The 27,225-nt window shown below is 40.8% G+C and overlaps 1 protein-coding gene and 1 non-coding gene across 4 annotated transcripts in view; both read right to left on the reverse strand.

Annotated features, from left to right (window-relative positions):
• The window catches only part of PTGR1 (prostaglandin reductase 1), an 84,210-nt gene that overhangs the window by 16,976 nt on the left and 40,009 nt on the right, over positions 1-27,225 (reverse strand). The window contains exons 2-5 of one of the 3 annotated variants that reach the window (XM_049636777.1): positions 23,365-23,473; positions 6,818-6,933; positions 5,359-5,404; positions 3,384-3,440 (exon numbers count right to left, since the gene is read on the reverse strand). In XM_049636777.1, the coding sequence (XP_049492734.1) occupies positions 3,384-3,440; positions 5,359-5,404; positions 6,818-6,923 (209 nt within the window). In that variant the 5' untranslated portion in view covers positions 6,924-6,933; positions 23,365-23,473. Of the gene's footprint in view, positions 1-3,383; positions 3,441-5,358; positions 5,405-6,581; positions 6,656-6,817; positions 6,934-8,981; positions 9,072-23,364; positions 23,474-27,225 lie in introns of those variants that run through there. The other 2 variants (XM_049636786.1, XM_049636794.1) reach the window with 2 other exon arrangements.
• Positions 13,760-13,832, reverse strand: TRNAT-CGU (transfer RNA threonine (anticodon CGU)). The gene has a single exon. It is a non-coding gene; the product is annotated as a tRNA-Thr (tRNA).

Below are 27,225 nucleotides of genomic sequence, written 5' to 3' on the forward strand. Positions count from 1 at the left end.
AAGCAACCCAAGTGTCCTTCCATAGATGAATGGAATAAGATACACACACACACACACACACACACACAATGGAATATTCCTCAGCCATAAAAGAGAATGAAATCTTACAATAGCAACAACATGGATGGATCTACAGGGTATAATGCTAAGTGAAACAATAAGTCAGTCAGAAAGACGAATACCATATGATTTCACTCATGTGTGGAATTTAAGAAACAAAGCAAATGAACAAAGAAAAAAAAGATACAAACAAAAAAATAGATCCTTAAATATAGAGAACAAACTGATGGTACCAGAAGGGAGGTGGGTGAGGAGATGGCTAAAATAGGTGAAGGGGGTTAAGAGTACACTTATTGGGGTGGCTGGGTGGCTCAGTCAGTTAAGCATCTGATTGATTTTGGCTCAGGTCATGATCTCCTGGTTCATTGGATTAAGCCCCACATTAGGCTCCATGCTAACAGTGCAGAGCCTGCTTAGGATTCTCTCTCTCCCTCTCTCTGCCCTTCCCTGCTTGCTCTCTGTCTCAAAATAAAGAAAAAAAATTTTTTTTTAATTTTTAATATTTTTGAGAGAGAGAGAGAGAGAGAGAGAGAGAGCGCACAAGCAGGGGAGGGACAGAGAGAGAGAGAGAGACACAGAATTTGAAGCAGGCTCCAGGCTCTGAGCTGTCAGCACAGAACCTGACACGGGGCTCAAACCCACAAACTGTGGGATCATGACCTGAACCAAAGTCAGGTGCCCAACTGACTGAGTCACCCAGGCCCCCCAAAATAAATAAAATTTAAAAAAAAAATTTTTTTAAAGGAGTACACTTATTGGGATGAGCAATGAGTAATGTATAAAATTGTTGAATCACTATATTGTAACTAATATAACACTGTATGTTAATTATACTTGAAAAGAAAATAAGTGCATTTAAAAAATGTTTATTATATATATTTACATAATTGAAATCACCTTATGTTTTGCAAGCCAGCTTTTCTCTCTCTACACTAGCATATATGACTTATACTTTTTCTCATGTTAGTAAGAATCCTTTAAAAACTGAAATGAATTTCAGGGCGCCCTTCTGGCTCAGTCAGCAGAGTGAGCAACTCTTGATCTTGGAGGTGGGAGTTGGAATGCCACACTAGGTGTAGAGATTATTTAATAATAAAATCTAGGGGCGCCTGGGTGGCTCAGTTGCTTAGGTGACCAACTTTGGCTCAGGTCATGATCTCATATTTTGAGTTTCAGCCCCATGCCAGGCTCTGTGCTGACAGCTCAGAGCCTGGAGCCTGCTTAGGATTCTGTGTCTCCCCCTCTCTCTACCCCTCCCCTGCTCATGCTCTGTGTCTGTCTCTCAATAATAAACAAACGTTAAAAAGAAAAAATTTTAATAATAAAATCTAAAAAAAACCTGAAATGAATTTATTATACCAGTATTAGACACTTAGGTTATTTCCAGTATTTTCTAAATTATACTTCAATTAATATTCGTAAATATGAATTTATAATTTTCCTAGGCAATATTTCTATAAATGGAATTACTAGGTCAGAGACTATTAAAACATTTGTTAACTCTTGTTGCATGCATATTGCCAAATTCTTTTCCAGAAGGTTATGCCAACATTTGCTTCCACCTTCAGGGTATAATTGTATCATAACAACATTTCCATCCCTGAGTACTGTCTTAAAAAAAAAAAAAACAAACAGACAACTTTGCCAATTCAGCAAACACAGACATATGTTGTTCATATCTTTGATCATCAGCAAGAAATGTATACGACCTATATGAAGAAAACGGTTAATGGGCCATAAGACAAAGATGGATAAATGGAGAGGTATACTTTGTGTCTGGAGAAAAATGTACTAAAGATAACACATTTCCTCTAAATGAATCTATAAAGTCATTGAAATCCCAAAAATCCAAATATAATTTCAATAAATGGTGTTATAACTGGCTTGTCACTTGGACATAAAGTAAATACTTCACCCATATTCCAAAATAAAAATTAAAGGATCTGAAGATTTAATTATAAAAAATTAGCATATAAAATACCAGAAGAGAGGCACCTGGGTGGCCCAGTTGGTTAAGCGTCCAACTTTGGCTCAGGTCATGATCTCATGGTTCATGAGTTTGAGCCTGGAATTGGGCTCTTTGCTGTCAGTGCCAGTCCACTTAAAATAAAATAAAATACCAGAAGAAAACATGAATAAATATTTTAGTTATTTTGGAGGGGAGGATGCCTTTCTAATGATGAAATGAAACCCAGAAGCCACAATTACAAATATTAATAATTGTATCACATAAAAATTTTAAATTATGACTGGACACAGGGGAAAGATAAAGATAAAGACACAGATATTTGCAACACTCCTATTCCTAACATATAAAAAGGCTTGTACAAATCACTAATAAAAGATAAAAAGACCTAAAGGAGGAAAGGAAAGGACATAAACATAATTCACAGAAAAAAATTGATAGTTAATTTACAAAAAGAATGTCAACATCGCTAATATGAAAGAAATGGAAATTAAACTAAGCATGAAGTATCAACGTGAATTCACCTCAGATTGCCAAAATTGATGGTAAGCAATGGACATTTATTTGGTATGAGAAAGGTTCTTTAATACTATCGGTGGGAGTGGATATTCATACAATATTTTTGAAGAGCAATTTGACATTAAATCCTCAAATTAAAAATGTGCATCTCCTTTGACCTAGAATTTATGCTTCTGGGAATTTAATGTGAAGCAATATTTATCCAAGTAGGCAAAGAATACACAGACATGCACATAAAGATGTACGTATATTCCCTGCAGAACTATTTGTAATAGAAAAAATAGGAAACATTTGCTATCAGGAATAGATTACTTAAATGACAGATAACAGTGGAATAATTTGCAGCCATTAAAAGGTAGGTAGTATATTTATATACTATCAACAAAAGATATCCATATTAAGTGAGAAAAATAAATTTGCTGAAGGGCATATAATACTGCTAGTTAAGAAAAATTATAGACATTGGTTTGTGTACTGAACAATTTTTGAAATAAGAATACATTAACAATAGTCATCTCTAAGGCTCAGATGATGGGGGAACTTTCAGTTTCCAAAATAAAAAATGGTGGTTTATTGGAATTTTTACTATAGTCATAAACTGGACAAATGCAATTTTTTAACTAATTAAAAGCAAGACTAGCAAAGTGAAATTGCAGTGATGACAATCTCACAGTCGTCCCTCCCCCACAGGAAAGGGGCAAGATGTCCCAAGTTGCTTCCAAGGTCAGTGAGTGAACCATACAGGCTGAAGAAACTGTCGGGGCGATGGACAGACTCAGGACCCAAAAGAAGGTAAAAGAGAGATGTATTTTTCAAGCCCTGGGACAAATAGAAATACCTGGCCACTTGCTGCCCCATCATCGTATCACCCTCCTTCAATCTTTTGGCTGCCACTCTGGAAAAAAAAAAAATTCTTAATACATAAGAGCATCAAGGGAAAACCATCTTGAGTTTCAAGCCAAATGGAAAATCAGTGGGAAAGTGTGTGCTGATACTTGAAGGTAATATAACTGGGTGAAATGCGGGAGAGCTGCTAGAAGTAAGCAGTTCTGCTCTGTGACTCCAAAGAAGCATTCTGATATATTTTTCTGGGAAATGAACATGAGAATCTTACCATCATATTCCACTGGGGTTGAGTTTCTACCAATGACTTAAAAGATGACAAAGACACCACTGGGTACTTGTTACTCAAATCACAAGCTGTGATATTGTGATTTAGAATTAGAATTATTATATTCTGTCTATATCCTGTTTCTGGCAGAGCACCTAAACCCCTGGGATTTCCTAATTAATGAGACTGATAAAGGTATCTTTTGTTATGTTAATGAAGTGACTTTTGGAAAGCACCTAAGGATGGGAGCGGGTTGCCAGAACCAACCATGTGATTAGAGGGCTGTAACTTTCATTTCCCTTATCCAGATCTCAGGAAGGGGAGAGGGACTAGAAGTCAAATCAGTTGCCAATGGTTAATGATTTAATCACTGTGCCTATGTAATGAGCCTTCATAAAATACGTTCAGAGAGGTTCTGGGCTGGTGAACACAAGGAGATCTGGGGAGAGTAGTGCCCTTGGAGGGGGCATGGATGCTCCTTACCCCTCCCCACATACTTTGCCCTATGCATCTCTTCCATGGGACTGTTCCTGAGTTATATATCCTTTTATAATAAGCCAGTAATCTAGTGAGTAAACTAGCTTCATGAGTTCTATGACCCACTCTAGCAAGAAAGGTGTCGTTGGAAACTCCAAAGTACAGGTAACAATGTGGACTTGAGTCTGGCATCTGAAGTGTGTGGGGGCAGTCTTGTAGGACTGACTCCTTCACGTGTGAGATCTGACACTATCTAACTGTAGATACTGTTAGAATTGAGTCGAATTGTAGGACACCCAGGGGTTATCAGAGAATTGGTTGGTATTGTGGGGGGAAACCTACAAATTACAATTATTATTGCAGAATCATACTAGCCACACATAAAGGGATGCTAGTTAACATTTTGAAACATTTTTTACATTAAATTTGAATCTCTATTGATCAGCTCTGAAAACAATCATTTTAAAGAATGATGACTACATTATTTACCTAGGCAAAAACCACTGAGAAGTTAGTGCCCCATAAAGGCCTTTTATTCCCTACCCCCCCCCCCAAATTGTTTCCTGAGTACACACATTTGATTACAGGAATACAGGTAAATGGAAGTCAAGAAAACCTTATTTTAGTCTTACCATCTTCCTCTACACAAATAAGTGCCAGTAGTAAAATGGACAAATTGGATTTGTCTTAATTTTTTGGGAAGCAATTCTGATGAGCAATTTGAGGCAAATTGTGTACATTAAGATAGGAGATGATGGTAAAATACAGGGGCAGGGTAATCCCTCGTCAACCTTCTCACACCTTTGCTGGCAGAATGAGCATCCATGAATCTTATCGCTGATATTATACTGGGACAACAGGGGGAAATGACAATCAGTTGGATATTTGAAAAGATGGACTATTTCAGGGGTGCCTGGGTAGCTTAGTCAGTTGAACATCCGACTTCAGCTCAAGTCATGATCTCATGATTTGTGAGTTTGAGCCCCGCATCAGGCTCTGTGCTGACAGCTTGGAGCCTGCAGCCTGCTTCAGATTCTGTGTCTCCCTCTCTCTCTGCCCCTCCCCCGCTCACACTCTATCTCTCTCAAAAATAAATAAACATTAAAAAAACATTATAAATTTTTAAATTAAAAAAATTAATCAATTAATTAATTAAATAAAAGATGGACTATTTCAAAACAAGGTCCCAAACACAATACATGAATTTTTAGGAGGAAAATAATACCTCATGTAAGGATCCACAGTGAGGAACAAAGCTTCCAGCAGGACCTCTACAAAATAAAGCATTCCATGGGCAATTAGATACTCAACACTCGATGCCTTCCTTGACTTTGGCACTCTAAATAAACACAGATAACCTTTCTGCTTCAAGGTTGCCCTTCCATCAGTACTTTCTATGGAAGAGACAAGAGGGGCTCTCACATTTGGTCCAGCCCAGATCATCATCATCATCATCATCATCATCATCATCATCACGTTATTTATTCAGCACTCCATGCTTTACATGGATTATTCTAGATGATATTCTCAATGATTACTGTTTTCATTTTATTTAGGCCTAGGTCAAGGAACTTGATCAGGGCCACATTTGTAATCACTATGTTACAATGATCATATAAGGTTTCACTAACAGCCCCCATCAGTATTAAAGAATCTATATTTTGTTGCAGTGACCTCATGCACACATTCTCTGGAATTTTGAATCTGAGTCCTAGCTACCCCAATTTAGATGGGACTGAACTTTGCCATGCTATTTGATTGCATGTCCTTTTCTCAAAGCCTGCCTACCTACCTGTAAACACCTTTTATTGTCTGTTCTACAAAGCTAATCTCCAAACATGTTATGGCATGTGCTGCCATTTCTCTCCCCTAGATTTCTTTAGGTTTACCTTTTCCTTTCACTTTCCCTAAGGGGATGGGAGACTCTTCAATGAAGGAAGAGGGTTTATCCCTCCTGTTTGTGTACAGGATAATCTGAGCTTTGCACACAGCTGCTAGGTATTGCTTTCCCCACTTGCTTACCCCATCATCAGGCTTGCCAGGACAGAGAGGAAATCCTCCCCAGAGTCTGGTCAAAGTCATGAACAATGTACCCAACCGTGAGTTTCAATTATGCAGGAAATCAGAGGGATCCCACATGACATGAAGGCTTCACACAAGAACACCTTGAAAAAGTCTCTGTGGCAGATTGCAAAATTGTCACAAATGCCTTCCATCTCTTTGTGTGGGGCCTCTTTGCCACTCCTCCCATCAAGAAGTCTATTTCTCAATCCTTGAATCTGGACTTGGCTAAGGTGACTTGCTTTGCATATTAGCAAACATGATATAACTAGAGGCATGAAAGTACTTGCACATTGGAGCCTGCCAACTCCTACTGTTCTAAATCAATGAGGCCACTGTGAAAACAAAGAGCTCAAACCAGCCTACTAAAAGAACTGAGACACACACCTCAGCAGAAAGCTTGCTAACCACCAGACATGTGAGGGGGGCCCATCCTACATTAAACAGTCAGCCCAGATGAGACGTGAAGAGTTACCACCAACTTAACCCAGCCCAAATTGCCAACCCACAGAATTGTGAGCAAATAATGATTGTTGTTTGACGTCACTAAACTTTGAGGTACTTTTGTTATGAAGCAAAGGCTAACTGATACAGTCTTTTCCAATTCAAATCTTAGGACTTACCTCCATTGTTTAAGGGTGGGAGTTCAACTGTTTTCAACTCAAAGTTACCATGAGTGGGGCTGCCTTCAAAGTGCTTCTTCAGGGTCCAGCTCTTAGCATAAACCATCCTGAAGTTCCTGGAACACAGTAAAGATGTAGTCAGCTACCACGAAGTGACTGGATTATTAAGACTTCCTAGCCATTGCAATGAAGACAGACAAGAGGGTCTACTCATCATCTACTTCTCTTCATTATCATTTAATACCAACCACATTTATTATTTATTATATTTCTATTGCTGTGCAAAACACTTCAAATGCATTATCTCATTTTATCCTCCTAAGTTCCCTATTAGATAGGCATTATCACTGCTAGTACCAATGAGGAAACTGAGGCTTCCTCAGAACTCTCCAAGGCAAGGGAAAATGTAAACCAACACAGAAATTCTTCTCAGCTACCGCTAGGGTTTCACCAGGACACTCGACAGCCACCTCATGTGCAAATATTCTGTTTCTCACCTCACATAGAGCGAATCCTGAGAAAGAGTGTCAAACACAAAGAACCGAAGGGAGGAACACTCACATCTTTCAGTCGGATAAAGCAACGTTCTAAGGCAAACAGTCTCATCCTGCTGAACACCACGGCGTGGCGCTGCTGCTCTGCTCAGTGGTGAATTTACTCTGGCACCAAAAGGGAAATCCAGGGTTTAAACTTGCCTTCACAGGGAACCAAGAGAGATGATCCAGGCTGCCCTGAGCTTTGGGATCAGGACATTTTGCTTGGACCGATCTACCCCACATCATGTGGGAGCCTCTCCTTCCTCACGTGTGTACTGCCAGCTGACAGGCCTGTCCCCCAGCAATGTAAGCAGAAAAAGGGGTTGACGGATATAAAAAGCTGAAATAGAGCTTTGCCGACACAGAAGTCATTTTAGGCCCTCCTGACACTACTTACCCAAGTGCACCGCCTTCAGAATTTCCTAGGAGGTGTTAGAATTACAAAGGAATGCAAAAACCTCAGAAGTTAAGGATTTTATGGAAACAAATCGTCTTTGCCGAGCCAGAGAATAGCCTAACCTTATCGGAGACGATAAATCAATGCCAAAGCTCCCAGCGCTGTTTCAAAAGCAAATATTGACCTCATGCACTTGGTTGGGCTGTTCTTTGCTAGATTGAAACCCTTTGAGCACTCAAATTCCGGGCTAATTGGAGCCAGAGAACTGACGATGCCCACCCTTGCTGACCCTCAAGACTTCAATCAACTAGGACCTGGACTCCGTCGACTCAGGATGACCTTTGCCCCAATTCATAATGAATTTGCCTTTGCAGAGCCCCTTCATGAATATGCATGTATCATTAGCTTAAAACCTCCTCACTTTTCTTGTTCGGGGAGACACTACTTTGGGAAACATCCCTGGTGTTCTCCTTTACTCGCAAATAAAATCCTTCCTTTTCCTATTCTTTGCAGTCAAATGCTCTACCCCTGAGCTATACCCCCTACTTTTCCTATTCTTTGGCTCGGTTGTGTCTTTTCACTGAACACCCACCAAGAGGCGACCCCAGTTTAGGGTAACAGCAGGGCCCTGGACATCTCTGCATTGCCAGGGGAGCGATCCCGGCGGGCGGATCCGTAGTCCTGCTCTTCTACTTCTTTTCCCAAAAAGGCAGCTGAGAGCGAATTCTGAGCTCGCTGCCAGTCCAGAAGCCCCCCACCCCGGAAAGAGCGTGGCCGAAGAGGCCGCAGAGTTCACGGAGTCCCACCCACCAGAGGGAGATGTCCAGGTGCAGAGTCCGCAGGCGCGCTCGCTCCTAGCTTCCCACCTCGTCGGCCTGCACACACCCGTGCCCACTAACCGAATTCCGACCCCTATCTTAATTGTCCTTCCACACTTGTCCCAGTTCCGCGGTTCCGCAAGTTACTTGGCCAGCCGCCGCCGGGGTTGGGCAGCTATGCTGAGAGCCCGGAATGCAGACAGGCCGTGCCCTTCCCTCCAGTAGGTCTCTGATTTCTCCAAGAACGTGCTGGGACTGGGAGGAACCGATTCGGACATCTGGCTTTCTAGTTTCCTCCTAGCCCAAGACTCAGAGGTTATGCAGCAAGAGGTGAGGGAGAGCAACGGGCAAACGCTCCACAATAGGGAATTCTAGAAAATCAGCAGGAAAAAACGGTGAGGATGTTTACTTACGAGAATACGCGGGCTCCACTACCTAGACACAGAACGTGTTTGAGGTTGTGCAGCGGACCTTCCACCTTAAATCCAGGCGGGTCCCGGGGGAGGGTGGGGCTTCCCGCAGGGGCGGAGCTGCTCCTGCGAGAGTGGTGGAGCCCGGGCCCGCAGAGGGCTCCGGAAGGGAAAGCCAGGATTACCCACAAGTGTGTGTGTAGGGCGTGATTCCAATGATAATGGCCTCTATTGGAGCCCTGCCCAGGTGGAACTGTACTTCCACTAGCGTCCTAAGTGGCAATCCGGTGGAAAGACGCCGCGTAGAAGAACGAGCCTTGGCGTCCACCGTTCAGGAAGGAAAGAGCCAAACGCAGGGTCCCCCGGCGGCCGCAGCCCAGGTCTGGCCCAGTGCTGCTTTCCATTCGCAGGATCCTCCTCAGATCACAGCTTGCCTGGTGTCCACACCTCCACCCCATGCCCAGTCCCCACGTCTCCCTAATGAACACCTGTTTACCTTTCACAAGTCGATACAAAGGTCCCAACGTCTGTGAGCTGTGGTCAGATTCCCCCAGGCAGGAGTGAGTGCTCTTCACTGAGGCGACCTCCGAGTCAGAACAGCTAGCCCTTCACAGGGCCTTTCTGGGACTCGGGGAGGAGAGGAGAGGTGGTCTAAGGGAGGGAATGTACACAAAGCCAAAGTGCTGGTTTGGGCTACCCTGATTCGAAGCTGGTGTGTCTCCCTTTTCCTAGTGGTGCAGCTTTGAGGGAGTTCCTCAGCCTCTTCCTGCCTAAATTCACCCCTCTGCAAAATGGGGATAAGATGGTGCTTTATGGGGGCTCCCCCTAGCTGCCCACCCCGCAAAGCCTGCGACTCTTGATCTTGGGTCTGAGTTCCAGCCCCATGTTGGGTGTTTAAAAAAATAAGTAAGACATTAAAAGAAAAATAGTGCTTTATGAACATTAAATATCTTCTTTCCCCCGTTTCTTTTTTCTTCTAGAGAGAGAGCTCACCAGTGGGGGAAAGGATCCCAAGCAGGCTCGGTGCTGAGCAGGGGCTGGATCATGTGATCCTAGGATCTTACCTAAGGGGAAATCAAGGGTCCAGAGCTCAACAGATGGAGCCACCGACGCACCCCTTACCTGTCTTTTTAAAGAACAAAATGAGTTCATAAAGCTCAAGTGCTTAGAGATTACCACACAGGTGTGTGGTAAACTCAATAAACCTAGCTCCCAGTAACAAAATCTTTGGACTTCCCCGTTGACCCTAAGTCAGTCCCAGGAGCCCCACATTGTGTCTGATTCAATCATGTATCCCCATCTTCTAGCCCAATTCTTGCCAGCCATGTCATGTAAATAGTGAAACAATGCAAAGATGTTTAAGGAATTTTAAAACTACCCCTTAATTTCCTCCATTACCCTCTCACTAAGCTAACTCATGTTACCAGTGCAGTATTTACCTTTCACTCCCTTCTCTGTAGCCAGGCAGACATATACATAGAGAAGACTTTTTCCCCTGTTTTGACATCACTGGGATCATTGTCAACATGGTACTCTGTATCTTTTTTCCTTTTTCTTTTTTTTCCTTCTGCATCTTTTTTTCTTTTTTTTCTGATTTAACATCAGGGACCTGTCTCCAAGTAAAGAGATACAGATATAACTCATTACTGAAATAGTTCTTAGATCATATTTCATACTTTGGGTGTATGATACTTTATTCCTCAATGTTGAGATTTTTTTTTGAGATGGTTTCTAATCTTGCTTTGCTTTGTCACTATCAACAGTGTTGCAATAAATGCCTATCTAGGAAGAGCTTTATATTATAATGATTTTATTCTTATAGGCTAGTTTCCCAAAACTGAGATTGTTAGGTCAAAGAATATGTGTTTTTAAATTTTTTAAAAATGTTTTTATTTATTTTTGAGGGAGAGACAGAGCACAAGCAGAGGAGGGGCAGAGAGAGAGGGAGACAGAATCTGAAGCAGGCTCCAGGCTCTGAGCTGTCAGCACACAGCCAGACGCGGGGCTCAAACTCATGAACCATGAGATCATGACCTGAGGTGAAGTCAGAAGCTCAACCAACTGAGCCACCCAGGCACTCCAAAGAATATGTGTTTTTAATATATTGAGTTGAATCACATGAAACTATTGATACTCAACCACTGTGACCTAAAGAAATCACAGTTTCAAAAGGTTAAGCCTAATAACCTTGTTTTCCAAAAATAAATAGCAATTTACATTCCTCTCTTTAAAAAAAAAAAAAATGTTTATTTATTTATTTTTGAGAGAGCATGTGCGCAGGAGCTTGGGGGAGGGGCAGAGAGCGAGGAGAGAGAAAATCCCAAGCAGGCCGCATGCCCTCAGTGCAGAGCCCAACTCGGGGTTTGATCTCATGACTGTGAGATCATGACCTCAGCCAAAATCAAGAGTCGCCACCCAGATGCCCCAGCAATTTACATTCCTACCATCAATGTATGTGAGCTTCTGTTACCTAAAGCCAATAATCAGGACTGGTGTTATCGTTGTATTCACTTTTTGCCAAACTGATCAGTGCAAATGAACTTATGCCCACAAACGGCTGAGATCTGATTTTATTCACATTTGTACCCTTGTACCTACCTGTAGTATCATTTAGAATATTTTTCTTCCAAGTTACGGAGGACTCACATTGGCTTAAAAAATATGGCTCATGCGACTGAAAAGTGCAGAAGTAGAATGGGCTTCAGGGTTGGTCTGAATCAAGACCTGGCATATTTCATCCTTACCTACAGCTTTATGTGGCATCAGCATAATCCTAAAGCTTGCTTCCCTTATGGTAACAGAATGGCTGCAGCAGCTCCACTAACCTAAAGGAAAGACAAATACCCATGTCACAAAATTCCTAGCCAGAGTCCTCTCTACCTCTCATTGACTGAAATGCCTCTAAACCAATCTCTGGCCAATTAAAGACTGAAAAGCTTGGACCTGGGTTACCTAAACCTATCATATGTCATCAGGGATAGGATTCCTCTTTTCCTTTTGCCAGGCTTTCAATGAACAAGGCACTGAAAGATTCAGAACTCCAAGAGAAAGACTTCTCAGTTTTCAACATAAAATGGCATTAAGTAATAATCAGACGTTAGCGGTACAGTATTGTCAGTTTTGTAGGAAACCTTGTTTGTTGGCTTCGAAGGCTTTCAACAGAAGAACTGAAAGAAATCTGGGTGTCTCTGAGAAAGTGTGTTGGATTTCTAGAACTGCCATAACAAAATACCATAGGTTGGGTGGCTCAAACAACAGAAATTTAGTTTTTCATGGTTATGGAGGCTGAAAGTCCAAGATCAAAGTGTTGGCAAGTTTGGTTTCTCCTGAGCCCATGCTTTGTGGCTTGCTGATGGCCACCTTCTTTCTGTGTCCTCACATAGTTTTTCTCTGTGTACACACATCCCTGCTGTGTCTCTCTTCTTTAAGAACACAGGTCATATTGGAGTAGAGCCCCACCTAAGAGGCTCAGTTGAATTTACTCATCTCTTTGAAGGTCCTGTCTCCAAATACAATCATGTAGATTAGAGCTCACTCATTTATGACTTCATTGAACTTTAATTACCTCTTTAAAGGTTCTATCTGAAATACGATTAATTCTCAGGTACTGGGGTTGGGCTTCAGTATATGAATTTGGGGGGAACACAGTTCAGCTCATAACAAAATGTATGTATGAAAAGTAGATGGATGCACACTGTGAGGTATAATGCAGCAATCAGAAGCACTGGGTTAGATGTACATAAAGCAACTTGGATGGATCCTAAAAACCCAATGCTGCCTAAGAAAAGAACATCATATGCCCCGACACAGTGGGGCATATAACTCAATATCATTTCTACAAATTAAAAGTATATGCCCAGAGGGGTGCCTGGTTGGCTCAGTCTATGGAACATGCAACTCTTGATCTTGGGGTTATGAATTTGAGTCCCACATTGAGTGTGGAGATTACTTAAAAACAAAATCTTAAAAAAATAAAAAATAAATACAAGCATAACCTCCAATATGCATTATGCAAGAACATTTACAAAAAAAGACAAACTATACATTAAACACACCACTCTAATTGTCTATAGTAGAAGGAGGAGAAGAGTAGAGGATGGGTCTTTTCTTAAGTACATAAATTAATGAGAGAGAGAGAATTTTGGACAGACCAGTGGTGATGATACACCGTAAATTATGATGAGTATGAAGAACTCAACCCTCTGGTCCTGAGGTCCAAAATCAAATATGAACAGTGAAGAAATTAGGATACCTCTCTTCTTAGCAGGGTGACAGAAAGCTTTTGCCACAGTCCAGCTCCACAGACACAAGACAACCTATGTCCCTCTTTTTCCTCTAAAATATTTGGCCCATATGGTGACATCCAATTGCAACATATCCTTTCCGATTTGGGATGCAGAGAGTTTATGGTTTTCTCTATTATCCAACGGAAACATTGCAAAGTAACCAAAGTGGCAAGCATGTACAATTAATGGCAAAGAGCCAGATATAAACACTTAGAAAAATATTTCATGCTTGGTATTGCCTGTCCAATATCCACTTACCCCTCATTTTTCCTGCAAACATATCCTAATTTTGTTCAGGGTAGCAGTGTGCCCAGTTAAAGAACTCTGCTTTCCAGATTCCCCTGCAGCTGGGGTTTTGACACAGTTCTAGTCAGTAAGATAGAAACAGAACTCTAATACCTAATGGGTAGGGATTTTAGGAAAGTTATTGTTTTCCTGATTAAGATGAAAAGGGACAAACTTAATAGACATGATTTTTTTTTTAAGTAAGCTCTAAGCCCAATGTGGGGCTTGAACTCACAACCCTGAGATCACGAGTCACATGCTCTACCAGCTGAGCCAGTCAGGTGCCCCCAGATTGGCATCTTTTGTCCTTGGTCTTTTTTCCTGCTTGGGATGTGGAGATACTGCCCAGTGGTACAACAAACATTTTGTGACTGTGGAAGAAAGCCTTTCACTACAGACAGCAGTAGAAGAAGAGAAAAGGTGTCTGGTTTCCTGAGCAGTTGCAGAAGCTCTGGACTTTCTACTTTGGACTCCTTGTTATATGAAAAAAATAAATAAATAAAAAGGTTTTCAAGCCATTGTGATTTTGGTTTCTGGGACCACTGAATGCAGCCCTACATCTGGGGAATGGAACAAGATAAGCCTGTACCACCATGCTCCTGTCGTGAGAATTTATCAAGGCTATCTTTCTTCTAGATAAAGAGAGGACAATCATGACTATTGGTCAAGAAGCCCCTTCTGCCTGTGGGGTGAGAATTTACAAAGCTTACCCAGCATGCACGGACTAGATTTGGGGGAAATATCTGCAGTGCTCACTACATTATTAAACAAGATTGTTGAAAAGATTGTGACATGGGATATAAAGTACCGGCAAGTGGCAAACCTCCAAAACATCTTCATTTCCCTCCCCTCTTCTCTATCTTGTTTTTTTTTAATCCATTAAAAAATACTTATTGACACCTTTTAGAATGGATAAAATAAAAGACAAGGAAAAAAAAACAAGAAACAACAAGTGTTGATGAGGACGTGGAGAAAAAGGAACCCTCATGCACTGTTGGTAAGAATGTAAACTGGTGCAGCCACTGTGGAAAACAGTATGGAGGTTCCTCAAAAAATTAAAAATAGCAATATTATATGATCCAATGATTCCACTATTGGGCATTAATGAAAATAAAAACACAAACTTGAAAAGACAGATGCACCCCTACGTTACTGCAGCATTATTTATAACCAAGACATAAAAGCAACCTAAGTGTCCATCAATAGATGAATGTACAAGGAAAACAGCACACATGCGCGCGCGCACACACACACACACCAGAATATTACACAGCCATAAAAAGGGATGTGATTGTGTCATTTGAGACAGCAAGGATAGACCTAGAGGGTATTATGCTAAGTGAAATAAGTCAGACCGAGAAAGACAAATACCATATGATTTCACTCACAAATGGAATCTAAAAAAATTGAATAAACAAACAAAAAGCAGAATCAGAACTATAAATACAGAGAACAAATTAATGGTTGCTAGAAGGGAGGGAGGTGAGGATTGGGCAAAATGGGTGAAGGAGAGTGGGAGATATAAGCCTCCAGTTATGGAATGAATAAGTCAAGGGAATAAAAAGCACAGCATAAGGAATAGAGTCAATCATATTGTAATAGTGATGTAATGGGACAGAGGTAGCTATACCTGTAGTGAACACAGCATAATGTATAAGTGTGTCAAATCACTAAGTTGTACACATGAAACCAATGTAACACAGTATGTCAAGTATACTCAAATTAAAAAAAAAATTACTTCTTGAGTACCTATTGTGAACAAAGCATGCTTCAGGTAAGGTACATCAGAGTTCAAAAATGAGAAAGACACTCTCTGATATTGAATATTGGAAGAGCTGATAAAATCACAGGTATGAAAAGTCTTTGTAAAGCAAATAAGAGTTATAGAAAGAAAGTGCCAGGAACAAAGTCTGCCTTGAACACTTACTTGCTTGACATTAAATGGAAGGTATGGATAAGATGTGACCACTCTGGGCCAACCAGAATCTCTTTCTCAGTCAGTCATTGTGGCTCAGGCTTATGAATGAAGTGAGTGTTATGATGATCAAGCTCAATCAAGGCTGTTACATCATCACACAGAGTTAGTTAGAATATGTCTTAAAGGATTAAGGAAGATTTTCCCTTACTTTGCTTTAGGACAAAATCTTACTCAATTCAGTGCTCTGATGTTAGGTTTCAAAGAGCTCTGATCTAGCGAGCTGAGGGAACACTCCACTTAAAACAATACAGTCACACAAATAATAAGAGAATGTATCTGGGCAAATAATTCAGATAATACAGATGTGTAGAGCATAAAAAGCAAAAGTCGTTATCTGTTTCGTGGAAATTACTTGATGGCTTTCTATGGCAATGCACTTTAAAAACAGACAGACCTGTCTTCCCTTTCTTTTCTACAACTTCCATTGCATTGGTCCAGTGAGATAAGGCTTGTGAAATTATTAGAAAACTGGATAGTAATATTAGTCTCATAAGTGAAAGAATCCCTTAATAAACATAAGACACTATGTTTGGAGAGATAACAATTATGCCTCTTCCCACACAGAACTATGACGTGTGGCTGGTGCAGCACCAACTAGGAGCCTTTGGTATCTAGTATTTCTGTCTTCTTTTTAAATTAAAAAAATTTTATTTTAGAGAAAGAGATAGAGAGATTGAGAGCACAAGAGGAGGAGAGGGGCAGAGAGACAGAGAAAGAATCTTAAGCAGACTCCACACTCAGTGGGGAGCCCAACGTGGGGTTCAATCACACAACCCTGGGATCTTTTTTTTTTTTAATACAATTTATTGTCAAGTTAGCTAACATACAGCATATACAGTGTGCTCTTGGCTTCAGGAGTAGATTTCCATGATTCATCACTTACATACAATAAACACCCAGTGCTCATCCCAACAAGTGCCCTCTTCAATGCCTATCCCCCCCCTCAAAATTAGCCCCCAGCTTGTTCTCTGTATTTAAGAGTCTCTTATAGTTTGCCTCTCTGTTTGAAACTATTTCTTCCCCTTTCCTTCCCCCACGGTCTTCTGTTAAGTTTCTCAAATTCCACATATGAGTAAAACATAGGATATCTGTCTTTTCTCTGACATTTCACTTAGAAATAATACCCTCCAGTTCCATATACGTTGTTGCAAATGGCAAGAGTTCATTCTTTCTCATTGCCGAGTAGTATTCCATTGTATATATAAACCACATTTTTTTTTAATTTTTTTTATTTTTTATTATATGAAATTTATTGTCAAATTAGTTTCCATACAACACCCAGTGCTCATCCCAAAAGATGCCCTCTTCAATGCCCATCACCTACCCTCTCCTCCCTCCCACCCCCCATCAACCCTCAGTTTGTTCTCAGTTTTTAACAGTCTCTTATGCTTTGGCTCTCTCCCACTCTAACCTCTTTTTTTTTTTTTTTTCCCTTCCCCTCCACCATGGGTTTCTGTTAAGTTTCTCAGGATCCACATAAGAGTGAAAACATATGGTATCTGTCTTTCTCTGTATGACTTATTTCACTTAGCATAACACTCTCCAGTTCCATCCACCTTGCTACAAAGGGCCATATTTCATTCTTTCTCATTGCCACATAGTACTCCATTGTGTATATAAACCACAATTTCTTTATCCATTCATCAGTTGATGGACATTTAGGCTCTTTCCATAATTTGGCTATTGTTGAGAGTGCTGCTATAAACATTGGGGTACAAGTGCCCCTATGCATCAGTACTCCTGTATCCCTTAGGTAAATTCCTAGCAGTGCTACTGCTGGGTCATAGGGTAGGTCTATTTTAATTTTTTGAGGAACCTCCACACTATTTTCCAGAGTGGCTGCACCAGTTTGCATTCCCACCAAGAGTGCAAGAGGGTTCCCGTTTCTCCACATCCTCTCCAGCATCTATAGTCTCCTGATTTGTTCATTTTGGCCACTCTGACTGGCATGAGGTGATATCTGAGTGTGGTTTTGATTTGTATTTCCCTGATGAGGAGTGACATTGAGCATCTTTTCATGTGCCTGTTGGCCATCTGGATGTCTTCTTTAGAGAAGTGTCTATTCATACTTTCTGCCCATTTCTTCACTGGATTATTTGTTTTTTGGGTGTGGAGTTTGGTGAGCTCTTTATAGATTTTGGATACTAGCCCTTTGTCTGATATGTCATTTGCAAATATCTTTTCCCATTCCGTTGGTTGCCTTTTAGTTTTGTTGATTGTTTCCTTTTCAGTGCAGAAGCTTTTTATCTTCATGAGGTCCCAATAGTTCATTTTTGCTTTTAATTCTCTTGCCTTTGGGGATGTGTCAAGTAAGAAATTGCTGCGGCTGAGGTCAGAGAGGTCTTTTCCTGCTTTCTCCTCTAGTGTTTTGATGGTTTCCTGTCTCACATTCAAGTCCATTTTGAGTTAATTTTTGTGAATGGTGTAATAAAGTGGTCTAGTTTCATTCTTCTGCATGTTGCTGTCCAGTTCTCCAAGCACCATTTGTTAAAGAGACTATCTTTTTTCCATTGGATATTCTTTCCTGCTTTGTCAAAGATTAGTTGGCCATACTTTTGTGGGTCTAGTTCTGGGATTTCTATTCTATTCCATTGGTCTATGTGTCTGTTTTTATGCCAATACCATGCTGTCTTGATGATTACAGCTTTGTAGTAGAGGCTAAAGTCTGGGATTGTGATGCCTCCTGCTTTGGTCTTCTTCTTCAAAATTACTTCGGCTATTCGGGGCTTTTTGTGGTTCCATATGAATTTTAGGATTGCTTGTTCTAGCTTCGAGAAGAATGCTGGTGCAATTTTGATTGGGATTGCATTGAATGTGTAGATAGCTTTGGGTAGTATTGACATTTTAACAATATTTATTATTCCAACCCATGAGCACGGAATGTTTTTCCATTTCTTTATATCTTCTTCAATTTCCCTCATAAGCTTTCTATAATTTTCAGCATACAGATCTTGTACATCTTTGGTTAGATTTATTCCTAGGTATTTTATGCTTCTTGGTGCAATTATGAATAGGATCAGTTTCTTTATTTGTCTTTCTGTTGCTTCATTATTAGTGTATAAGAATGCAACTGATTTCTGTACATTGATTTTGTATCCTGCAACTTTGCTAAATTCATGTATCAGTTCTAGCAGACTTTTGGTGGAGTCTATCGGATTTTCTATGTATAATATCATGTCATCTGCAAAAAGTGAAAGCTTGACTTCATCTTTGCCAATTTTGATGCCTTTGATTTCCTTTTGTTGTCTCATTGCTGATGCTAGCACTTCCAACACTATGTTAAACAACAGCGGTGAGAGTGGACATCCCTGTCGTGTTCCTGATCTCAGGGGGAAAGCTCTCAGTTTTTCCCCATTGAGGATGATATTAGCTGTGGGCTTTTCATAAATGGCTTTTATGATGTTTAAGTATGTTCCTTCTACCCCAATTTTCTCGAGGGTTTTTATTAAGAAACGATGCTGAATTTTGTCAAATGCTTTTTCTGCATCGATTGACAGGATCATATGGTTCTTATCTCTTCTTTCATTAATGTGATGTATCACATTGATTGATTTGTGAATGTTGAACCAGCCCTGCATCCCAGGAATGAATCCCACTTGATCATGGTGAATAATTCTTTTTATATGCTGTTGAATTCGATTTGCTAGTATCTTATTGAGAATTTTTGCATCCATATTCATCAGGGATATTGGCCTGTAGTTCTCTTTTTTTACTGGGTCTCTGTCTGGTTTAGGAACCAAAGTAATACTGGCTTCATAGAATGAGTCTGGAAGTTTTCCTTCCTTTTCTATTTTTTGGAATAGCTTGAGAAGGATAGGTATTATCTCTGCTTTAAATGTCTGGTAGAGTACCCCAGGGAAGCCATCTGGTCCTGGACTCCTATTTGTTGGGAGATTTTTGATAACTGATTCAATTTCTTCGCTGGTTATGGGTCTGTTCAAGCTTTCTATGTCCTCCTGTTTGAGTTTTGGAAGTGTGTGGGTGTTTAGGAATTTGTCCATTTCTTCCAGGTTGTCCAGTTTGTTGGCATATAATTTTTCACAGTATTCCCTGATAATTGCTTGTATTTCTGAGGGATTGGTTGTAATAATTCCATTTTCATTCATGATTTTATCTATTTGGGTCATCTCCCTTTTCTTTTTGAGAAGCATGGCTAGAGGTTTATCAATTTTGTTTATTTTTTCAAAAAGCCAACTCTTGGTTTCATTGATCTGCTCTACAGTTTTTTTAGATTCTATATTGTTTATTTCTGCTCTGATCTTTATTATTTCTCTTCTTCTGCTGGGTTTGGGGTGTCTTTGCTGTTCTGCTTCTATTTCCTTTAGGTGTGCTGTTAGATTTTGTATTTGGGATTTTTCTTGTTTCTTGAGATAGGCCTGGATTGCAATATATTTTCCTCTCAGGACTGCCTTCACTGCATTCCAAAGCGTTTGGATTGTTGTATTTTCATTTTTGTTTGTTTCCATATATTTTTTAATTTCTTCTCTAATTGCCTGGTTGACCCACTCATTCGTTAGTAGGGTGTTCTTTAACCTCCATGCTTTTGGAGGTTTTCCAGACTTTTTCCTGTGGTTGATTTCAAGCTTCATAGCATTGTGGTCTGAAAGTATGCATGGTATGATCTCAATTCTTGTATACTTATGAAGGGCTGTTTTGTGACCCAGCATGTAATCTATCTTGGAAAATGTTCCATGTGCACTCGAGAAGAAAGTATATTCTGTTGCTTTGGGATGCAGAGTTCTAAATATATTTGTCAAGTCCATCTGATCCAATGTGTCATTCAGGGCCCTTGTTTCTTTATTGACCATGTGTCTAGATGATCTATCCATTGCTGTGAGTGGGGTGTTAAAGTCCCCTGCAATTACCACATTCTTATCAATAAGGTTGCTTATGTTTGTGAGTAATTGTTTTATATATTTGGGGGCTCCCGTATTCGGTGCATAGACATTTATAATTTTTAGTTCTTCTTGATGGACAGACCCTGTAATTATTATGTAATGCCCTTCTTCATCTTTTGTTACAGCCTTTAATTAATTAGTTAATTAATTAATTTTTTTTATTTTTTTTAATGTTTTATTTCTGAGACAGAGAGAGACAGAGCATGAGTGGGGGAGGGGCAGAGAGAGAGGGAGACACAGAATCTGAAGCAGGCTCCAGGCTCTGAGTGGTCAGCACAGAGCCTGACGCGGGGCTCGAACTCACGGGCCATGAGATCATGACCTGAGCCGAAGTCAGACGCTTAACTGACCAAGCCACCCAGGTGCCCCATTTGGCTATTGTTGATAGCACTGCTATGAACATTGGGGTATGTGTGCCCCTATGAATCAGCACTCCTGTATCCTTTGGATAAATTCCTAGTAGTGCTATTTTAATTTTTTTTTTACTGTATCTCCTAATGTTTGTTTGTTTATTTATTTATATTTATTTTTTAATATGAAATTTATTGGCCAATTGGTTTCCATAGAACACCCAGTGCTCATCTCAACAGGTGCCCTCCTCAAAGCCTATCACACACTTTCCCCTCCCTCCCACTCCCCCATCAACCCTCAGTTTATTCTAAGTTTTTAAGAGTCTCTTATGGTTTGCCTCCTTCCCTCTCTGTAACTTTTTCCCCCCCTCCTCTCCCATGGTCTTCTGTTAAGTTTCTCAGGATCCACATAAGAGTGAAAACATACGGTATCTGTCTTTCTCTGTATGACTTACTTCACTTAGCATAACACTCTCCAGTTCCATCCACGTTGCTACAAAAGGCCATATTTCATTCTTTCTCATTGCCAAGTAGTATTCCATTATATATATAAACCACAACTTCTTTATCCATTCATCAGTTGATGGACATTTAGGCTCTTTCCATAATTTGGCTATTGTTGAAAGTGCTGCTATAAACATTGGGGTACAAGTGCCCCTATGCATCAGCACTCCTGTATCCCTTGGGTGAATTCCTAGCAGTGCTATTGCTGGGTCATAGGGTAGATCTATTTTTAATTTTTTGAGGAACCTCCACACTGTTTTCCAGAGCAGCTGCACCAGTTTGCATTCCTACCAACAGTGCAAGAGGGTTCCCGTTTCCCCACATCCTCTCCGGCATCTGTAGTCTCCTGACTTGTTCATTTTAGCCACTCTGACTGGCGTGAGGTGATATCTCCGTATGGTTTTGATTTGTATTTCTCTGATGAGGAGCGACGTTGAGCATCTTTTCATGTGCCTGTTGGCCATCTGGATGTCTTCTTTAGAAAAGTGACTTTTCATGTCTTCTGTCCATTTCTTCACTGGATTATTTGTTTTTTGGGTGTGGAGTTTGGTGAGTTCTTCATAGATTTTGGATACTAGCCCTTTATCCAATATGTCATTTACAAATATCTTTTCCCATTCCATCAGTTGCCTTTTAGTTTTGTTGATTATTTCCTTTTCAGTGCAGAAGCTTTTTATCTTCATGAGGTCCCAATAGTTCATTTTTGCTTTTAATTCCCTTGCCTTTGGGGATGTGTCAAGTAAGAAATTGCTGCAGCTGAGGTCAGAGAGGTTTTTTCCCTGCTTTCTCCTCTAGGGTTTTGATGGTTTCCTGTCTCACATTCAGGTCCTTCATCCATTTTGAGTTAATTTTTGTGAATGGTGTAATAAAGTGGTCTAGTTTCATTCTTCTGCATGTTGCTGTCCAGTTCTCCAGCACCATTTGTTAAAGAGACTATCTTTTTTCCATTGGATATTCTTTCCTGCTTTGTCAAAGATTAGTTGGCCATAAATCTTTGGGTCCAATTCTGGAATCTATATTCCATTCCATTGGTCTTCTATTTTTAATTTTTTGTGGAACCTCCACACTGTTTTCCAGAGCGGCTGCACCAGTTTGCATTCCCACCAACAGTGCAAGAGGGTTTCCATTTCTCCACATCCTCGTCAGGAGCTGTTGTTTCCTGAGTTGTTCATTTTAGCCACTTTGACTGGAGTGAGGTGGTATCTCAGTGTGGTTTTCATTTGTATTTCCCTGATGATGAGCGATGTTGAGCATCTTTTCATATATCTGTTGGCCATCTGGATGTCTTCTTTGGAGAAGTGTCTATTCATGTGTTCTGCGCATTTCTTCACTGGATTATTTGTTTTTATTATTTATTTTATTATTTGCTAAGTTCTTTATAGATTTTGGATACTAACCCTTTATCCGATATGTCATTTGAAAATATCTTCTCCAATTCTGTCGGTCGCTTTTAGTTTTGTTGATTGTTTCCTTTGCTGTGCAGAAGCTTCTTATCTTGATGAGATCTCAATAGTTCATTTTTGCTTTTATTTTCCTTGCCTTTGGAGATGTGTCGAGTAAGAAGTTGCTGCAGCTGAAGTCAAAGAGGTTATGGCCTGTTTTCTCCTCTAGGGTTTTGATGGTTTCCTGTCTCACATTTAGATCTTTCATCCATTTTGAGTTTATTTTCCACAACCCTGGGATCTTGACCTGAGCTGAAATCAAGAGTCAGATATTCAACTGACTGAGCCACACAGGCACCCCAGTATCTAGTATTTATAATCCTCATAACAGTCCAGAGAAGCAAATATTATTATTATCTTCCTCAGAAGCCTAAAGAACCTGAAGTTCTAAGAGTTGAAATCAGTTAGACAAGCTCACAGAGCTAGTCAGTAGGAGGGTTGAGATTTGAATCCGAATTAACATGCTCCAAAGCCCTGCACTTTTCACTGTTCCATGTTACCTACCAATATAAGTGAGATGGATTCCTCTTGTAGGCAAGAACAAACGTGGGAAAGATCACACTTATGGGATCTCTGTAAACAACTATTAGTAATGTTATTTTGTACATACAAATATACTTGTCTTGGAATGTCACTCTCTCACCTTGGTTTCCTCTCTTAGTCCCTCTTCCCACCTTCCTCTCCACTTGGCTGGTGTCTGATGTAATTCCGTGGCAGAGCTCCTTTCTGTCGCATGAAGGCTGTGGCTGGGACTGGGAAAGAGAAAATACAAAATGAATCTGAATATGTACTATAGGTTAGGACGGGAGCTGGCAAACTGTATGACCCTCTGGTCAAATCCAGCCTACAATTTTTATATAGCTGGCAAGCAAAAAATGGTTTTAACATTTTTAAAAATTATGGAAAAGAACCACAAAACATAAAGTTTATCATCTAAGTCATTTTCAAGTGTACAGTTCCATAGTGTCAACTATATTCACGTTCTTGTGCAACAGATCTCTAGAACTATTTTTGGAAAACTAAAACTCCATACCCTCCAAATGACCACACCCCATTGCCATCTCCCCCTAGCCCTTGGTACCCACAAGTCTATTTTTTATGTCTACAAATTTGACCTCTTCAGATGTCTTCTATGAGTGAAGTCATATAGCTTTTGTCTTTTTGTGATGTGCTTATTTCACGTAGCATAATTTTCTTTTTAAAAACTTAAAAAATATTTTTTAATGTTTTGTTTTATTTATTTTTGAGATAGAGACAGAGCATGAATGGAGGAGGGGCAGAGAGAGGGAGACACAGAATCAGAAGCAGGCTCCAGGCTGTCAGCACACAGCCCGATGCGGGGCCCAAACCCACAAACCGCAAGATCATGACCCGAGCTTAGCCGACTGAGCCACCCAGGTGCCCCATCTTTTAAAAAACTTTTTAAAGTTCTTATGTATTTATTTTGATAAAGAGAGTGAGCATGGGAGGGGCAGAGAGAGAGAAGGAGAGAGGGAGAGAGAGAGAGAGCGAGAGAGCGAGAGAGAGAGAGAGAGAGAGAGAGAATCCCAAGCAGTCTCCACATTCAGCACGGAGCTGGGTTTCCTAAGCTCAGAGTTCCTCTGCTGTGATATCAAGCCACTGTACATGCAGTATTCACCTGGGCTCCCCTATATTGCCCCTGTGGGCTAGGGTGGGGTGCAGGTGGGGAGCCAATGTGAACATGAACTTCATGCTGCTTGCTGGGCTATAAATAATAAAGTCCTATTTCTCTGACCAAGGAGTCTGTGTCTTCTGCCATCATCTGTGAAACTGTGGCAGGCTAACTTGCTAGCTTGCAAAGGAAGGTAAAAATCTCAACCCCTTCACGGTTCCTGACAATTACAAAGTACAAAAGCATGCAGTCATATATAAGGAAGCACAATTTGGCAAACAAAAATGATTATAAAAAGTAATTTCATTTTTCACTCCTATCTCTAAATGAATATTTAAAGGATTCAATTTATAATTATCTTACTGTACAACCATGGCACCATCCAGCTTCTTCCACATACAGTTATGGTCCCCATCTTATCTCCTAATTTGAAGGATATTCCAAATGACCCATGGAATCTAAATCTATCTGGCCATTATCCAAAATCAGTGATCGGTGGCCAAGGGGTAGAGTAAAGAGTGTTTTAAGAGAACTGGCATTTCTGAACTCCCTCCAATATCTTGACTGACCCCTTCCTCATTGATTCTGGTGTGTGATGCACAATTCCCAGCATCTTCTTCCCAAACACCCAACTTCAGAGCAACTATATAGTTTTGTCCCTGTTACTTCTCAGTCCACTCACTACCACTGACATCCTGATGGCTGACCCAGGCCTAAAAGAAATACAAGTCACCAAGAAGGACATCTAGGAAACCCTGAGTGTGTGAGTGTGTGTGTGTGTGTGTGTGTGTGTGAAACACTATTAGAACAATGATTAGTGGTACTAGCTCCAGACAGAAAACCTAAGTGGTGGACTGCCTGGTTCTTCCATCATGATTTACATATCTTCAAGCCTGAAGGAGGAGCACAGTTACTTGAGTTCTCTCACCACGATGGAAGTTGGGGGCACCTGGGTGGCTCAGTCAGTTAAGTGTCTGACTCTTGATTGTGGTTCAGGTCATGATCTCACAGTTGGTAAATTCAGCCCCATGGCAGGCTCTGTGCTGACAGTGCGAAGCCTGCTTGGGATTCTCTCCCTTCCTCCCTCTCTGCCCCTCCCCTGCTTGCACTCTCTTTCTGTCTCTCAAAATGAATAAACATTTTCTTTAAATGATGAAAGTTGTCAGACCAAAGCCCTTTGGATCCCAGTGTATTTACTCTGTCTTTTACCATTCTTTGTCACGCCAAGTTTAACGAGGGCATAGAATAGATAACAAGAGAATGTTGTTCCGGAGAGGCTGGACTCCTGGTAAGTCCCAGTACACAGAGGGTTGCCCCTCCAAATGTGATCCCTTGACCAGCAGCATCAGCACCAGCTGTGAGCTTGTTAGAAATGCAGAATTTCAGGTCCCACTTCAGACTTACTGATTCAGAAACTACAGTTTCAACAAGATTCTTGGATGATTCAGATGCCTATTTTACAGACTGAGAAGTATTGCGTTAAAGCTTTCTATGTGGGAAACCCACAGAAATACAAGTTCTGCTTTGTTAATGATGACCTGGGTGTGAGGCAGAGCGTGTGTAATCTAAATGGCCTTGTAGCCCCTAATACTCTTCACACATCATTGTGGGTTTTGCTCCATCATCCCAGGAAATGTCTCCCAATCCTGTCTGGCATTCTGAAGCCATGTAATCTGTTCTGGGGTCTCTGATTGCTATCTCCTTATCTTGTACTGGGTATCATCTCCCTGATGCTTAGCTGTCTGCTCCACCCAATTCCACCTTTCATCCTCACCTCCACATGGCCATGGGACAATCTCATCCTGCCTGCATCCCACAAGCCCCATGTTAGCCCTCCCAAATTCTGCTTGTGTGGGAGTGGGGTTTAGTGACTCACATCCACCTCCCTGCTAGAGTTCTACACGCCCAGCTAGAAGCCTTTGGCCAGGAAAAAGTGAATCAGTAAGAAAGTGGTCTATAGGAGCACCTGGCAGCTCAGTCAGTTGAGTATCTGACTCTTGATTTCGGCTCAGGTCATGATTCCAGGATCGTGGGATTGAGTCCCACATTAGGCTAGAGCGTGGAGCCTACTTGGGACTCAATCTCTCTCTCTCTCTCTCTCTCTCTCTCTCTCTCTCTCTCTCCTTCCCTCCCTCTACCCCTCTCTCCTGCTTGTGTTTGCTCTCTAAAATTAAAAACAAACAGTCTATGGTCTTTGATCTTTCTGGAAGGCTTGGGAGAAGAAACATCTCTTGGCTGGGTCCCATAGCAGAGGCTAAGGGCTCTGGCTAGACACTTCTGGGCATGTTTGTTTTGGCTGAGGCTGAAATGCAATGCTGGTGTTTGCTACTGCCTTCACTACACTTGTCAGGCTTCGTGAAAAGCCTCTTGACAGGAAAGGAACAAGGAATGAGGCGTTGGCAGAGTCGGCAGGGCATAAAGCTCAATTTTAATAACCTATGGGTTCTTTTATTTATGTGCTTTTCTTTCCCTGGTTTTGACATTCTGACTTTTAATTACCATTATCATAGTGGGTATGAATTTTAGTCCAACTTAGTTCAGGTAAGATTCCAAGGTTCTTCACTATAATTACTGCCTAGCAAATGCCTTCAGCTTCCTTGCTTTTCTCTTCCTTTATCAGTCACCTTGGCATAATACTAACCCTGAGTAAAAATGATTGCCTTTTTCACATCTGCTCATGAGCAGCTAAACATTACTGGAGAAAACCACACAACCACTGGTTTTGCTCAACCCCACCCAACAATCCCAGTCATTCTCCAGTAAATTTGCTTTCTCACACAGTGTGATAACAATTTTATATTTTCACTTCTGTTCTCAAGTCTTATCCTTCAAGAGATAATCTTACCTTAGGTTTCATTAAGAAAATAGAAA

The sequence above is a fragment of the Panthera uncia genome, chromosome D4, assembly GCF_023721935.1.
Source record: "Panthera uncia isolate 11264 chromosome D4, Puncia_PCG_1.0, whole genome shotgun sequence".
Taxonomy (NCBI): Eukaryota; Metazoa; Chordata; class Mammalia; order Carnivora; family Felidae; genus Panthera; species Panthera uncia.